The sequence below is a fragment of the Lactuca saligna genome, chromosome 3, assembly GCF_052625555.1.
Source record: "Lactuca saligna cultivar CGN05327 chromosome 3, ASM5262555v1, whole genome shotgun sequence".
NCBI lineage: Eukaryota > Viridiplantae > Streptophyta > Magnoliopsida > Asterales > Asteraceae > Lactuca > Lactuca saligna.
The window spans coordinates 182,996,117-183,013,879 of NC_136419.1; the positions used below are offsets into that span (position 1 = coordinate 182,996,117).

Sequence of the window (17,763 nt, forward strand, 5' to 3'; positions counted from 1 at the left end):
AGAAATAAATAGTATAACACCAAATACCCCAAAATGGAGATAAACTTTGAGTTGTTAGTTTTAGTCCTTCTTTTTATATGTTTATACATTATTAGTTTATTTTATCTACTAATTATAATTTAAATGTATTATTTAATACTTATAATATTGTATTATGTATTAAATTATATTAATTAATTATAAATATAAAGTTTATTTTTTGTTTATCAAATTCATATGAAAATTTAAGTACATATTGAAATTTTAAAATACGATAACGTATTTTACAAAAACTTATAATTCTGTGTTATAAATATAATCTTATTTATTTAAATAGTATCGTAATGAAAAAAATATAGATTATATATTTGTTAAAACCAAATTAGTAGAAAGGGTATAATTGACAATCTATATAAGTTGAAAAAATGAAATATACTAGGAATATTCTATTTGGGAGTAAAAATTGGGTAAAAAATGAAATAGGGTTGGAGATGACTATTTACCCCATTTTTTACACCATTTTTGGAGGAAAAAATGAGAATGAGTTATAGATGGTCTTAGTAGAAGAACCACCATTTATAATAATTATTTTTTGTTACCACAATAACAACCTAGTGATTGATATGTTGTGGAATTTCATACAACACGTTAATGATTCAAACCATGACACATCTATAATATATTTAGTGTTTTATAATTGACTTTCTATGTGGATCTTGAAAAAGATTGATGTGGGTCACTTAAATGATACAGTTAACCATTTTTAAAAATATATTATTTTTTTGAAGTGTAAGATTAAATTTTTTGTATTTTTTTTTTTCGAAATACAAATTAATTGTTATAGATGTAATATATTTTATTTAATAAATGTTGTTTTGATAAATCATAATTAATTCGAAAAAATTATATACAAATAATGTATTTTGTTTTAATTTGATGATTATATACTTTTTTTTAAGGGGATGGCACTTTCGATAATTGATAAAGTTACTTTTAGTAAAAAGATGTAATTCATATTTGTTAAAAGTTAATTAACATAATTAGTGTTATGATAATCCATAAGTTACATTCTTTTTTTTTTTTGTGAATACTTTTTTTTTATTTTTTTTGTATATAAAAAGATAAAATATTATTTACAATATTTTTCTTTTACACAAAGCGTCACCTTCCGACTAATTTGCCTTCACCTCCTTTCCTTCTCCCGTTCACGTTCGTTCCCGGTAATCTCTCCAATCAAATCAGGTACCTCTCTCTCTCTCTCTCTCTCTCTCTCTCTCTCTCTCTCTCAAGTTCAATGCAAACTTCAGCTGTTGATTTCATGTGTTTTGGGATCAAATTGATATCTTTACTAGTTCGTAGGACAACTATGTCAAGTTTTATTTTTGAGCTTCAGAACTTGGTAAAACGAGAACCTTGTGATTGTAAGCGATGTTTTAAGTCGAAAACTGTAACGAAATTTTATGGGAAGGAAAGATTATATGTTATATTTGTAGGAATTCTGTGTCGAGATCTCTGGTGATGCCTATTCATTAATGGAATTCTTGAATTAATAAAAAGATTTGTTTTTGGTCTTATCTGTTTATTCATGACTTGCATTGGTAAAATTACTAATTCGGTTGGAATATTTGTTGAGTTGTTGATGAGAATTAGATAATTTTGAAGAAAGTGAGGACGAACACCAGGTGTTTGATAATATGCCTACTTGAAATTAGTGGGTATTTGTAACTGGAAATTAGGAGATCTTTAAGTTCATTGTCCAGCAACTAACTGAGTTATGCAAACTCATTTCTTCTATGATAACTATATTGTTAAGTATTCATAATCCTCTTTAACTTCCTTCTAATAATCATTTTCAGTTTTCTCAAGGTAATATGCATAAACAACATGGTCACTCATGAGAGCATCCATGTTTCATCTCTACTTAATCCGCTACAATTGCAGAAGGTTTTCTCTTTCAGACATTTTCCCTAAAATACCCTCAAATATCCATCTCAAATTTCTCTCCAGTAGCATAAATCCAAGAACACTTCCATGGGAAGGATCTTCCCATGACATTCTACTCAAAAACCTTGAAACTTTTGTAAAAAACCATCAAGTAAATGAAGCATGGGAAGCTTACACAGATTTCAAAAAACTTCACGGTTTACCAGACACCCGTTTACTAACCAAATTCATAACCGAATTATCCTACTCAAATGAACCCAAATGGCTTCAAAGAGCATGCGATATAACCCTTTCTCTCTCCAAAGAAAAGTTAAACTTGCTTCACATTGACCACCTTCACAACCTCTCACTCTCCTTAGCAAGAGCACAAATGCCAATTCCTGCATCCAAGATTCTTAGAACAATAATTGAGAAAAATATCATTCCATCAAACAACTTATTAGGGTCAATCACTCTTCATTTGGTCAAAAAAGAAATCGGTACGTATCTTGCATCAAATATCTTGATTCAAATTTGTGACCATTTTCTTCATTTGGGTTCTAACAAACCGATTAAACCCGATATTGTAATTTTCAACCTTGTTCTTGATGCTTGCTCAAGTTATAACTTATCTTTCAAAGCTCATCAAATCATAGAGTTAATGGCACAAGTGGGAGTAGTAGGTGATGCGTATACCATCATAACTATTGCAAGAATCCATGTGATTAATGGTCAAAGAGATGAGTTAAAGAAATTCAAAGATTGTGTTGATGAGGTGGCGGGTTTTTTGGGTCATCATTATTTTCAATTTTATGATAGTCTTATGAGTTTACATTTCAAGTTTAATGACATTGATTCGGCTTCTGAACTCATATTGGACATGATAAGTCGCAAAAAAGTTATTCCCTATTTAACAGAAAAGAAGCCTTTTGTTATCCCAATTGGATCTCAGAATCTTAAAATGGGATTAAAACTACGGGTTTTACCTCATTTGGTAGATGAAAATCTAATGAAACAAGAAAGAAACGAGGGGCTTGTTATGTATAGAAGTGGAAAGTTTGTTATTTCCAATAATGCCCTTGGAAAGCTCATTGTAGGGTATAAGCAACAAGGGAGGATTAGTGAGTTATCGAATCTTTTATGGCGAATACAAAAGGAAAATGTTTTATTAGAAATGAAAGATTTGATTTCTAATGTTGTTGAAGCGTGTATTCATGTGGGGTGGCTTGAAATTGCTCATGACATTTTAGATGATATTGAACGAAAAGGCAACGTTATTTTCTCTAATTCATATGCATTGTTATTAAAAGCTTATTGTGAAAGTAACAAGCATAGGGAAGCCGAAGGGCTTTTGAAACAAGTCAAGAGACTCGGTATAATATTATCTGATAAAAGTACAAGGGTCCCACAAATATCTGAGGCCTCCCTTATGGATTCTCACATTTTTACTGCTAGTAGAAGATCGGATTTGGCTAAATGTATAGTTCAAGAAACAAAAGAAGGGGAAAAAGATTGTTCGATTTACAAATTCAATTCCTCGATTTACTTCTTCACAAAGGCTAAAATGATTGAAGATGCTTTGAAAACATATAAAAGTATGCAAGAAAAGAAAGTGTATCCTAATGTGGCAACATATATATACATGGTGATGGGGTATTCTTCTTTAGAAATGTATCGTGAGATTACTATTTTATGGGGTGACATAAAGAGGAGTTGTGATGATGGAAATGTGACGATTAATAGAGATTTGTATGAGGTTTTGGTTTTGAATTTTTTAAAAGGAGGTTATTTTGAGAGGGTGATGGAGGTCATTGGGTGTATGAAGAGGCATGGTATGTATCTTGATAAGTGGTTGTATAGAAGTGAGTTTTTGAAATTGCATAAGGGTCTTTATAGAAGAATGAAACTATCGGATGCTAGATCTGAGGCTCAAGGAAAAAGGCTTGGACATGTGAAGGCTTTTAGAAAGTGGGTTGGCATTGATTGATGTATGTATCATGATTCATGATAAGTTGTATTAAGTGTTTCTTTTTGACTTAATGCAGAAAGAATGACTCAATCGATAGAAGAACTCGGTTGAGTTTCATCATTCTTGTATGTGCCTTTTCTTCTTGAACAATGTTGGTGTTTAATTGATTATTTGTTGTATGCGTTTATTGCTTGTGAATATATCTATGTTCATGATTCTTCTTCTAAGTAGACAATAAACATAATCTCTTGAAGAGGCTAGCGTGTTGTTTCTTTTTTACTTAATGAACTTAAAAAAGACATAATTTAATTTAATAAGCTAGCTATATGCATGTGTTTTTTTTTTCAATTAATATAGAAAGAAACCACTTAACTAAGAAAGTTAGAGAAATAAGGTTTTCCCTGTTAACTCATATTTAGTGATGAAGGCTCGAACATGGCTTGAGAATGTAGTGAGCTCTACTCGAGAGCTTGAATACCTAAAAAAGTATAAATCAAAATTATGTTTGATGTAGCAAGTTTGATGTTAAAGCTTAAAGAACTTACAAACAATTAATAAAAATTGTTCAAATAAAGCGAGTTGAATCAACTTTGATCCAAACATATTAATACATACCAGTTCAAATCTTGATGAGAATTCAAGTCAAACTCTTTATAAAGCTCCAACTTGACTTGTCATGTGTTCTTCGGAAGTTTTAATACTTAAATTTAAAATTATACTTTTATTAAAAATTATTGTCAGAAATTTAAATCTATTTACATGGCAAAAACTAAAAGTTTTAAAGAAAGTTTAAATTTATTTAAAATTTCATGTCAAAGAGGAAAGTTTAAATTTATTAAAAAATTTCATGTCAAAGACTAAATTATACTTGATGTACGACGTGGCATATAACATACAACTAATGCCCTACGATTTTGACCAAAGGTCATCCGTTATGTCCACCACATACCATATATGTGGTGGGTGCCACATCAGCACCACATTTCCCTACCACTAACATGGGATACCTACCACTAACACACCACTCCACATCATTATTTTTTATTTTTTTAAATAAAAAATACAATAAAATAAGGCAAGTTTTGTTAATATGGGTAAATCTAAGGACTGAAATTGGCAATTTCTGAAAGTTTTGATCATCTCTTTCCCTTAAATAACAGACATGCCTTGTTCCTCCTCTTTCCCTACTAGACGTTTACTTTCGTTGACTGCACCACGAGTGAGCACGACCACGGCCGACCATGAAAGATCGGGATGGTGTGCACGATGAACTTCCATGGCCACGTAGACCACGACCTTGCTCGTGCTCGGTATACCAAATGGTCTAAGATTTTATGATGTTTTGCATCCGGAATATATAGTGGGATATCTCTGGTGCATGAGATTTTCCAACCTGTACCCCAATAATGGGATATCTTTGGTGCTAGCTTCCTTCGTATGGTTTTGTAGATCTTATGCTTCTACGTTATGATTTATAGGGGGCCAAGCGACTCTATAGGTTGAAATGAATTTAAGCCAATAGGTGGCTAAGAGACGTTATAGGTTTAAATGAGTTTAATTGATTATTTAAATGGTGTTTTAGTGGATGACACAAAGTTAAATACTTATGTTGATTTCTCATTTGACATAGAGGTGACTATATAGTATTTTGAACAAATATTCCTATCTAACGTTGTATGGTACTTCCATGTGCTTTTCAGTGTTACCTATTATGTATATTATTTGTCTTTATATGTACCTAGGTGTACACTTTTACAAGTAAAAAGGTTTTATGATAGGATGCCACACTTTTACAAGTAAAAAGGTTTTATGATAGGACGCCTTTCGAAAGATTTCAATTGTTTTAGATACATTTAATATTTTATCTCCTCCTCCTCAAGAGACAACGTAAAGGGTGTGGCAGTCGATCACATCACAGGAAGGGGTGTCAAACGTTGACACGACATAAAACAAAATTAGGAAAAAATGCCTTCCTGCTCTTGTTAAAATTCCAGTTGCTACTTAACCTCACTCAAACATCAATGATATAAAAGGTGGAAACCCACAAAGGAAGGGAAAGTGACTTAAAAGTCCAACGAAGTTTCCAAACCATTCAAAAAACATCAATCATGTTTTTTCTATTCAAAAAAACCTAACGAACTTAACATTTTGTCTAAAAAGTCCAACAAAGTTCCATAACATTCAAAAATCCCAATTTTATTTTGTTTAAGTTCATTGGGTTTTTTTTTTTGAACAATTAAAACATGATTGGAGTTTTTTAAACATTTTGGAAACTTCGTTGGTCTAACAAGTCATTTTCCCGATACGGTAATAATGTTGGATTAGTGTCTAAGTCCATAACTATTTTGGTATGTACTTGACCCGATTATGAGCATGGTCCTTTTGGGTTGCCTTCACCATAGCAATATGTAGGATGATTTAAGGAGAGAAAGGTTTAAAAATGATTTATTAATATATTATGAGAATAATATATTAAAGGAGAAATCATATTGTTTAATTAATATTAGTTAATAATTAATTAAGAATTAATTTTGTGACTAAAAGAGATTAATTAAATATAGGGAACTGGACTGCAATTATTGGATAATTGAGTTATTGGGCTAAGGAATGCTAAAGGAATAAGGGGTGAACGAAATTATGATGGAAGCCCATCATATTTTCGTCTATAGCCTTGTCCAGAAGGTTCCATGGGCTGCTTAGAGTTTAAGCTGTCCATTAGGGTTTTGACTGAAACCCTAGCAGCCCACACAAGTATATAAAGGACCCCTTAGGCCCCAAAAACGTGGACAATTGATTCTCTAGGGTTTCTAGTCGTTTTTGGGCAGCCTCTCTTCTTCTCTTCTTCATCCAAGTTGCATATGGTGTTTGTGACTCCATTAGAGGTACTACACTTGTGGTACTTGCTTTCAAGAGCTAAGGAAATTCAAGGAACTAGTTGTTATTGCTATATAACAACAAAAGGTATGTATTCTAGCTTTATATATGAATTTCGAAAATTATAGTAGCATGCCAGGTTTCTTTTTGTGTTCATAAAGTTGTATAACTAATAGTGAAAACATAGATCCAATACTAGGGTTGCATGCACACATAGGATTGTTTGTATAAGACCCATCAGTGGTATCAGAGCCATTGGTTTTTGTTTTCAATTAGCTTTTATTCAAATTTGTGAACTTGACATATTAGGGTTTATGGCTAATAAACCCTAAAGGCTAGGTAATTTTCGCAATTAGGGTTGCAAAACCCTAGATGGCGATTTTTGCTAGGGTTTCCCAAATCCTTTCCTTAGCCTCCAAGATTTTGAAATCTAGGGTTATCCAACCCTTGGATTTCGAAAGTACCTCCTTCCCCAAGGTTAGATCCTAAATTTTAGGGATTTGGATAATCACATATCTTGTAATTATCTTTTAATTGTTAAATATGGTAATTAAAGATCTTGTATTATCCCATCCCTTATTTTCAAGATTTAGAGAGGGATTCAAGGGATTATGATATCTTAGATGTATAATTGGTAATTATCCTCATGATCTAGATAATCCCTTGTGATTTAATAATTTAAATTAATTGTTTAATTTATGGTAATTATTAAATCAAGAGTTTTAATATTTAAAATTTTAATTTAAATGTCTTAAATTCGAAAATTTTAAGTGAGATTAAAACCTAATTGTTTTGAAGAGTTTCAAAACTTGCCCTCAAGTTTTGGAATTTAAATTGTTGATTAAAAGTTAATTTTGAAAGTCTAAAATCCAAAACCCTGATTTTGAAAAGTTCAAATTAAACCCTTATGGTTTTATTAAATTAATTAAGTATATAATTAAAAGAGATTTAATAAATCCATAATGATTTTGGTTAATTAAAAGTATAATTTAAACCACCTAGTATTTTAAAAGTGTAAAATACACCCTTATACTATATATAACATTAAAAGTTTAATATTATATATGTATAACTAAAATTCAGTCTTACCGTTAGTAGGCCTCATTCACGAAGCTAGTCTATAAGGGGTGTTTAAGGAAATTGCCTATAAAATGGCGATTGAATGGGTATCCACTCTTACCCACCGCACTCTTGACTAGTGGAGGGTCGTTAGCCGAACGGGTAGGATAGGACAGAAACCTTCCATTATAAGTATAATGAAGTACAAAGTAACTAAATGCTTTTTCAAATTCCCAAATCATAGTTACTTTAGGCAAAATGTGAAATTGTATGCTAACCCATGGAATTACACTTCGTACCCCTGTCAAACGTTAGTGGAGCGTGTGTGGTTAACCGGCACACTAATTTGGGGATGACATTGGTGGCAAAGGGTGGCTCGATGCTAATCATAGATCAATGGAGCGTGTGTGGCTAACCGGCACATTGATTAGGTGATAGTAGCATTGGGTGCACCACGTGATTCGTATGGTTATTTACACCTTGTTTGTGATCCTCAGCATCCCAGTCACGAATAGTAGGGCATAATCGAGATTAAACATGCCATTGAAGAGTTCAATGAGTCTCAAAAGATCTAGGAGTTTCAATTCATTTAAAACTTAAACTTCTTTTTCGTTTTTCATGGTGGAAATTGGTAAATCGTCATTTACCTACCTTCAAATATTCTGCAACTAGATTACGGCATCCCTCTTGTAGGTTGTAGAGTATTGTGTTGGATCCTAGCTTGATGTTTCATTTGGGTGTTGCATCAAGAATTCTAATCAACTTAACTTGAATTTTCTCCCGTTTTGTAGATGTCTGAATCTTACAATGGTCTTCCCAAATCCTTTGGAACAAGCTTTCCAAATGAAGATGACGTTCCGAGATACGATCAAGGAAATAAGAGTCATGCTTCACTTCCTCCACCTCCTCCAATTATTCTCCCTGACCCACAAGTTCAAAGACTTGAAAAGTTCAAGCTCACTCAAGCCCTTTTGGCAAATAAACACGAAGATGGGAAACCTGTGTGTGCGCACGTCTTAGAGATGAAGTCATACGTTGATAGGTTAAACATGTTGGGTGTCGAGATTTCAAGTGAGTTGGCTGTTGACTGGGTTCTTCAGTCACTTCCTGAATCATATAGTGAGTTCGTTAGAGAGTACTATATGATGGACCACGACGTGACCCTAATTGATCTCACCTATTTGCTTATAGCTGCTGAATCAGCAATGATTTGGCGTGCTGGTCAAGCAAATTTGTCTAGTGAATCAAACTCCCAAACTTCAATGGACACTGGCAACATTGGAAGTCCAGAAAGAACTAAGTCTGTGATTGTCCGATGTGTTGTGCCAAAGGAGTCTATTTACTTTTATTGCCAAGAGAAGGGGCATTGGAGACGAAGTTGCCCTAATTACCTGAGAGATCTAAGAGATGGGAGAGTCAAGACGTATGGCTCTACTTCAGGTAAAATCCATTAACTAACTCTTTTAAGTTCCTATTCTAGATTCTTAATACATGATGTGATAAGATTACATTTTGATGTTTTGTAGGATCGAAGAAAAGAAAGGAAGCTTGAGAAAAGAAGTGAGCTGAATCTGATCATGAAGAAATGGATTTCGATCGCATTACTTGAAGAATGGATTCTTGAGCTACAACTTGGAGTTAGAATAGATTGTTAACATAGTTTTTCAGTTGAATTGCATTGTAAGGACAAGTTTTTTCCGCAATAAAATAAATTTTGATTTTGTCTTATTTATTTATCCTTACAATGAAATATATGAAAAATTGATGTTCATGTACTTCTATTATTAGCAAAATGGATTTGATTCTTAATTATGGAAATGTCAAAAGTGTACCAAATAGGGAGACTTTCTCATCGCCCAAGTTTCAATTGGACAGAAACTTGGAATCATGCAATGTGTATTGTATGATGAATGGAAAACTTTCACATTTGGGAAACTTAGACTAATTCTTTGGCAAAGTGTCAGTTGAAAGACTAGGAGATCAAGTACACTAGGTTGTGCGTTGATCAAGTCCACCACAAGAGTGACAAAGATATTCGTCATGATTTACTAAAGTTTAGTAAATGTGATTATACTTATAAGATTAAGTGTAATTCTGAGATTGATTGAAAGAGTTTCAATGAATAGTAGAACGAATAAAGAAGAATCAAGTAGGCAGAAAGATAAAAGTTTCTCTCTTCTAGAAAGAAGGGAGAGTACCTTTTATTGTGTTTTATGATAAGTCTTAAAGATTAAGAACCATGTCTCAATAGATCCTCTAAGTGAGTCTTAGTGCAATTGCATGTCTAAGAAGAGGAATCAAGTATTGTAGAAATGGTTAAATCAAGAAGTCAATCATACTTCGTTCCAATATCAAGTCTTAAAGTCAAGATTGTGACATTGAGTGAAAAGTTTTAAGTAGGTTTATAACACTCATCAAATATGGAACTTGGAAAAGTTTTCTCATTCTTGTACATTTGAGATTAGTAAGTTGTGATGTCTTGGATAAGACAAAGACCAACTAGGACCAACTTGTGAAGTGTTCTTGTCTTGATAATAACTGCACTGACTCTTGAATATTTGTTTGTCAAGAAATGTTTCTTGACAAGAGAATCTTATATGTCAAGAAGTCAGTGGGAGTCTTAATGGTCTTGAAAAGTTTCAAGAACAAATCAAGAATAAACCTTATCGATCATCACTAGCACACAACTTGAGGTTTACAACCTATCGTGTTGACATTATTTTGATTCTGTGCCAATCCAATCGAGTTAATTATGCATGTGAGTTCTATGAATTCTCATTTGAATGCATAAAAAGCAAGGACCTTGATCAATGAAAGTACATTGATAAGAAAGGGTGAGTTGCTTAACTACTTGGAAGACGTGGTGGGCAGCTGTGCTACCATAAGGCAAGAAATCAAGATTAAGAAAGGTCAGTCCATATGAGTTTGAATTTGTCATAAACTTTGGTTTTAACAAATTCACATGGATAGGAAAAAATACACCATTTAAATCTAAGTGTCATAAGATTTCCTCCTTCATGAAAATGATTGTGAGGAAATGCTTTCACTGAGAAAGATTTTAAGAAGATAGTGATTGTAAAATTGCATTCTCGAATTCGATCATGGTTACGGTATCCCTTTCCATAATTTGAATTGTGAGGTTTGGCAATTAGTCTTAATTGTTAAGACACACATATGAACTATCTAAGGCAAAGGTGTATAAGTTCAAGAAGCCTTGATAAAAGATTATCAAAGCACTAAGTATTAGAAACATGGACTTAAGAAATTCAATAGTTATTGTCTTTCTGAAAGTTAAGATGTTTATGAATACATGTCGAAGCTAGTGGGAGCATAAGTGTTGTGTTTTATACTAATCATCATGATAGTGGGAGCATAAAAGTTATGATTGTATGATTATTATGGAAAGTATTGCAAGTTAGCAATATTAATTATAGAAAAACAAAGATTCCATTTGCAAAGTTGCATGGGTTGAAAAGTTGTTTTGCTATAATTAAGGGAGAGAATATTATACTCCGTTTCAAAATCTAAAGCTTAGATTAAGAAATTTTAATATTTTCAGTCAAAGGATACATTGTGTGTTCTTAAAATTCGATTATGATTACGACATCCCTCTTCATAGTTCGAATTGTGAGAACATGACACATAAAATATTATGGCAAAAGATTGGTAAAGTATCATATCTTTATGTAAGACATTATGTATCGTGTCCCATACACTTCGGGTATAGGATCGATTGTAAATGCTATAGTATTTTACCATTCTAAAATTTTCCAAATGTCTAGCGCATTAAGAGGGAAAAAGGAATAGAATTGGTTTTGACTGAAAGAATTTAACAACTATCAAAGGACGATCCAAAGTTCGCTGAGGATTGATCGCTTGTAAGTAGTTGGAAGTATGGTATTGGATGGACCATATCGACATTATTATGAATAGATAAGATTCTATTAAGAATGAGTTGTCATATGGAAAATGTGGAAATGTTTCCATATTGGGAGTTGGATATTGAGAGTCTATGCCTAGATTAGAAACTTTTATGCAAGAAGGATGTTCAAAGGAATGTACTTTGAATGTGAGACTTCACATCTATGGAATTGTCTTGTAAAAATTTCTAAGAAAGTACTTTGTAATTTCATTAGCTACGTCTTGGTGACTTTTGTGCTATGATTTTGCAAAGGGATCGTTGCATAAAATGTTAGAATCTAGCATATTCTAGTAGTGGCAAGAACCTTGTGTTCTTACACTAATAATTAGGATTAAGGAATTGTGAAATGAGCATCATTGGAAAAGTTTTCAGGTGATCTATTTCACAAAGCATGGACCATAGGAAACAAAGTGTGCATGTTTAGAGCATGGGACAATTGTTGGTATAATTCAAGTAATGAGTTGATTATCCGAAACATTAAATGATAAATAATGAGTAATCAATATGGTGGATAAATAGAAGGGTTTTATTTACTCTCACAAGTTTGGGGCCATATAGGATTAAGTATTGTTGTTATGTTTCAATTTGCATGTTTTGACTTCCAGAATAACTAGGTTATTCAAACATCCACAGTCGGTTATACGTTGGGAGTAGGTATGAAGAAAGACTGTCATGAATGTGTCTGTAGATTGTCTGAAGTGTTTAGACATGGCACAAGTTTGCTGCAGAGTTCATGAGTGCTTTGATAAGATTAGAGTATTGGATTAAACCCACGCTCACTTGGATCACTTCATGGTTTTATCACGAGTGATTAGTGAGACGATAATATTGTATATTCTTGAAACCGAGACGTGTGAGTTGTTATTTGTTGGTCAGTTACACATTGATAATAAGTAAACGCACCAGTAACTTGGTGTTATAAAACTTATTGTTGTGTGTGATTCGATAAGTAAATGCAAGCGAGCATTTGAGTCGAAGTTTATCCATTCCTTTTACCCAAAGTGGGATAAAAGCGATATATGTGGGCCTCTCGATGATTTAGTGATGACACCTAAGCGCTTGGCCAAGCCGGGACTAAGTTGATGTGTTCAATTGTAGTCTGTTATCAGTCGTCATGAATCGGAAGTCGGGAAATAGTATAGAGAGAATGATTGAAATTCATGTCTTTTGTCTATACGATATTTTGAGAATGGAGGAATATATAATCCCTTATCTAGAGGACGCGCTATCTGATAAGATCAGAGTTGACAGCGGCTTTTGAAAGCTACGATTGCTGATCAGGTTCTGAAGTCATACGGAAAATAGTTATTAGACTTATCCAAGTGGGAGACTGTTGGATTAGTGTCTAAGTCCATAACTATTTTGGTATGTACTTGACCCGATTATGAGCATGGTCCTTTTGGGTTGCCTTCACCATAGCAATATGTAGGATGATTTAAGGAAAGAAAGGTTTAAAAATGATTTATTAATATATTATGAGAATAATATATTAAAGGAGAAATCATATTGTTTAATTAATATTAGTCAATAATTAATTAAGAATTAATTTTGTGACTAAAAGAGATTAATTAAATATAGGGAACTGGACTGCAATTATTGGATAATTGAGTTATTGGGCTAAGGAATGCTAAAGGAATAAGGGGTGAACGAAATTATGATGGAAGCCCATCATATTTTCGTCCATAGCCTTGTCCAGAAGGTTCCATGGGCTGCTTAGAGTTTAAGCTGTCCATTAGGGTTTTGACTGAAACCCTAGCAGCCCACACAAGTATATAAAGGACCCCTTAGGCCCCAAAAACGTGGACAATTGATTCTCTAGGGTTTCTAGTCGTTTTTGGGCAGCCTCTCTTCTTCTCCTCTTCATCCAAGTTACATATGGTGTTTGTGACTCCATTAGAGGTACTACACTTGTGGTACTTGCTTTCAAGAGCTAAGGAAATTCAAGGAACTAGTTGTTATTGCTATATAACAACAAAAGGTATGTATTCTAGCTTTATATATGAATTTCGAAAATTATAGTAGCATGCCAGGTTTCTTTTTGTGTTCATAAAGTTGTATAACTAATAGTGAAAACATAGATCCAATACTAGGGTTGCATGCACACATAGGATTGTTTGTATAAGACCCATCAAATAAGCCACGTCATCTGTTTATCTTATTTGACTTTCAGGAAAGTGTAACTTAGTGTTAGGGTACAAAGTTTTCCATGAATGACTTTGTAATGTTTGACTTTTGTAAAACTCACTTGCATGTGGAGTATTAGCCTTGTGACACATGAGAGATAGAGAGTGAGAGAGAAACATGTAAACACCTCTATAAATAATGGGTTCATACTGTTGGGTTATGAGCATTCTAACACTCCTAAGTGTACATGCAACCCTAAATACCTTGGATCTATGTTTTCTCTATTATACATGCAAATATGAACATCCAAGGTATTATCCTAATCTAGCATACAAAACTATCAATATAACAAGATAGAATACATACCTCTTTGATGTAGAATGTCTTCGTGAAGCTTGAGTGCCTAGTGCCCCAAGTGTGACACCTCAAATGGTTCACACAACACCAAATACACTTGGAATAACTTAGAGAGAATTCTACACTTCATGAAATCGGCTAGCCCTCTTGAAGAATAATACTAGTCTCTCTAGTGGCCGATTTTCCTCAAGAATAAGATGCTTATATAGTTATACAATTAGGGTAAACCCTAATTGTCATGACTTTCCATTTCCTTGGATCCATGGGTTCAAATACACCATGGAGCATCATATGGGTTTTGGCCCAACTAGATAATCCATGGAGCATTAGCCCACTATACAAGTATGGATGATTTACACAATCAACCCATATATTTAATTAGTCTTCTTTTGATCACTCAAGTAATCCTAGATTAATTCTTGATCAATACTAATTAAATAATCTCATTATTCTTATTATTAATATACTAGAACTTATAATATATTAATAACCATAAGTGTCTTATTTCTCTCATTTAGTCTATCCAAGTGCATGATGGTATGCAACCCAAATGGACCATGCCGGGTCGGGTCAAGACTTACCAATTATAGGTATGGACTTAGACATTAATCGAACAGTCTCCCACTTGGATAAGTCTAAAACTATTATTGCGTATGACTTCAGGAACCAACTGGCAATCGTAGCTCTCAAAAGCTTCTGTCGAACTCTGACCTTGTAGATGAACTCTGATCTTGTCAATGACTTGTCCATTAGATAAGGGATCATATATTCCTCCATTCTAGATATCATATGGACTGAGACATGGATTATAATCATTCTCTCTGTCCATTTGTTGTTTCCCGATTTCCGATTTATGACGACTGACTAATTGAACAAATCAAATCAGTCTTGGCCCGGCCGAGCACTTCCATTTGTCATCATCAAATCATCGAGGGGCCCACAGATATCGCTTTTATCCCGAAGGTAAAAGGAATGGATAAACTTCGACTCATATGGCTTGTTCTACTACTTGTTGAATCATACACAAAGACACGTTTTATAGCATCGAGTTACCAAATGCGGTTTCGTGTAATCAATGTACTATCAACTCATAGTAACAACTCATATCTCTAGGTTTAAAGAATATAAGATATTATCATCTCATGATCACTCGTGATAAAATCCATGAAGTGATTCCAATGAGCGCGGGTTGAATCCAATACTCATAACTTATGAGCACTCATGAGTGTTGTAGCCCTTTGTCCAACACCTTATACCTCTACAAGCCAACCCATGACAGTCTTAATTCATATCTACTTCCAACATATGACCGACTGTGGATGGTTTGAATAACTTAGTCATTCCGGAAGAATAACCTAGTTTATTCGGGAAGTCAAAACATGCAAAGTGAAACACAATAATAATTGAATCCAATATGGTATCAAAACCTATGAACATAAATAAAACACCTTTTATTTATCACCATATGATTACACATTATTCATTGTATACTGTTTCAGCTATCAACTTTATTCTTGAATTTAAAACAATAGTTGTCCCATGCTCCAAGCATGTACACTATGTTTTCTAAACACTAGTCATGCCACACACCAAGTATGCATACTATGTTTGTCTATGATCTTTACTTTGTGAACTAGATCAATTGAACATAACTTCAATGATTCTCTTTTCACACTCCCAAATCCTTACTGTAAATACAAGAATTCCAAATTCATGTCATTTACTGAAATCTGTTAGATTCTAAACTTATATGCATTGATCCTCTTGTAATGATTATGCACAAAGTCAGAAAGACTTGGCAACAATCATTACAGAGTATTCCAAAGGAGATCAATTCCTTGGAAACATCCTTCTTGCATTAAGTTTCCTTAATCTTACACAGATTGAAAATTCTAACTTTGAAACATTTCCAGATTCTATTTTGACTATCACTTCTGAACAAGAGTTGCCTCCTTCCAGATTATGTCAATATGGTCCTTCCAGAATTATCACTATACTTCCAACTGTCCTTGAGCAACCAATCTTTGGTAAACCTTAGATTGTCCTCGACAATTGTTTAATCCTTTTAGTCATATCCAGTTCTAAACCTTTTCCCTTCTTATTGCCCCAGGCATTTGGAAAATTTTAGAAAGGATGAATATAGCACATGTAATCGATCCTATATCCGAAGCATATGGGACACGATTCATGATGTCTCACATAAAGACTAAACCAGTCTTTTGCTATAACATTTCCATTTCTATTTGCCAAGTTCTCATAATTCAGATTATGAAAAGGGATGCCGTAATCATAATCGAATTTTAGAACGCAAATAATGGACCCATATACAGAATTTCCTTATGTTGAGCCATTCCAACATGAAATTCATATATATCCTTGACTAAATGATTAAAACCTCACGATCTAAGCTTATAGATTTGAGATGAAGTATAATTTCCTCTCCCTTAATTATAGCAAAACAACTTTTTCCCAATTGAAACCTTTTGTTTTTCTATAATTAACATTGCTAACTTGCAATACTTATCATAATTATCATGCTCCCACTAACATGATGATTATTAGCATAACACTTATGCTCCCACTAGCTTTGACATGTACTCAGAAAGTTCGACTTCTAGAAATCAATACTTTATTGACTTTCTTACCAAAGTTCAGATTTCTGATACTAGATTGTTTTGATAAGACTTTATCAAAAACATACACCTTCCCTTAGATAGCACACTTGTGTGTCTAAACAATTATGAAGAGGGATGCCGTAATCATAATGCTTAGACCTTTTTGCCACTTCTCACAAGTCCAGGTTAGTGTGCCGGTAAACCACACACGCTCCACTAACGACTTTGAGAATGCAAATATCACAATTGCTATCTAGCTAAAATCTACTTAGTGAAAGTGTTTCCTCACCATCATTTTCATGAATCGGAGAGAAACCTTATGAAACTTAGATTTAATGGTGTATGTGTTCTTATCCATGTGAATTGTCAAAACCATAGTCACAAGACAAGGATAATGACAAATCCGAACTCATGTGGACTGAACTCAATCTTAACTTCTTGCCACCTGGCAGCTCAAGGGCCTGCCATTGCTTCCAAGTTGTTGTGCAACCAATTGAGAACTCTAAGAATTCATATGCAAAGCCAACTTTGATTGGAATGGGAACAGAATATGTCAACACGATAGGCTATAAACCTTAAGTCGTGTGCTAGTGAAGAACTCAGGTTTTATTCTTGATTAGTTCTTGAGACTTTCAAGACCTTTTAGACTCCCACTGTCCTCTTTACATATAAGACTCTCTTGTCAAATATTCAAGGGATAGTGTGGATTCTTTATCAAGACAAATGTTTCACATAGTTGGCGTAAGTTGGTCTTTGTTTTATCCAAAACATCACAACTTACCAACTTCAAATGAACAAGAGTAGGACACTTTTACTATTACATTTGACACGTGTTTTAAACCTTCTTAAAGACATGTCACTCAAATTACAATCTTGGAGTATGACTCTAAGACTTGTATTGGAACGAAGTATGACTCATCTTCTTGATTTAACCATTTCAA

The 17,763-nt window shown here is 33.5% G+C and overlaps 1 protein-coding gene across 1 annotated transcript; it reads left to right on the forward strand.

The window, feature by feature from the left end:
• Nucleotides 1–1,124: 1,124 nt before the first annotated feature.
• On the forward strand, nt 1,125–4,088 carry LOC145037589 (Pentatricopeptide repeat (PPR) superfamily protein). The gene is made up of 2 exons (XM_078986284.1): nt 1,125–1,221; nt 1,836–4,088. The coding sequence occupies exon 2, from the start codon at nt 1,874–1,876 to the stop codon at nt 3,887–3,889; it is 2,016 nt and encodes a 671-aa protein (XP_078842410.1). The 5' UTR covers nt 1,125–1,221; nt 1,836–1,873; the 3' UTR covers nt 3,890–4,088.
• Nucleotides 4,089–17,763: the final 13,675 nt, after the last annotated feature.

Bases quoted from the DNA above. Each gene is read 5' to 3' on its own strand.
- LOC145037589 (XM_078986284.1), top strand. From the start codon at position 1,874: ATGAGAGCATCCATGTTTCATCTCTACTTAATCCGCTACAATTGCAGA.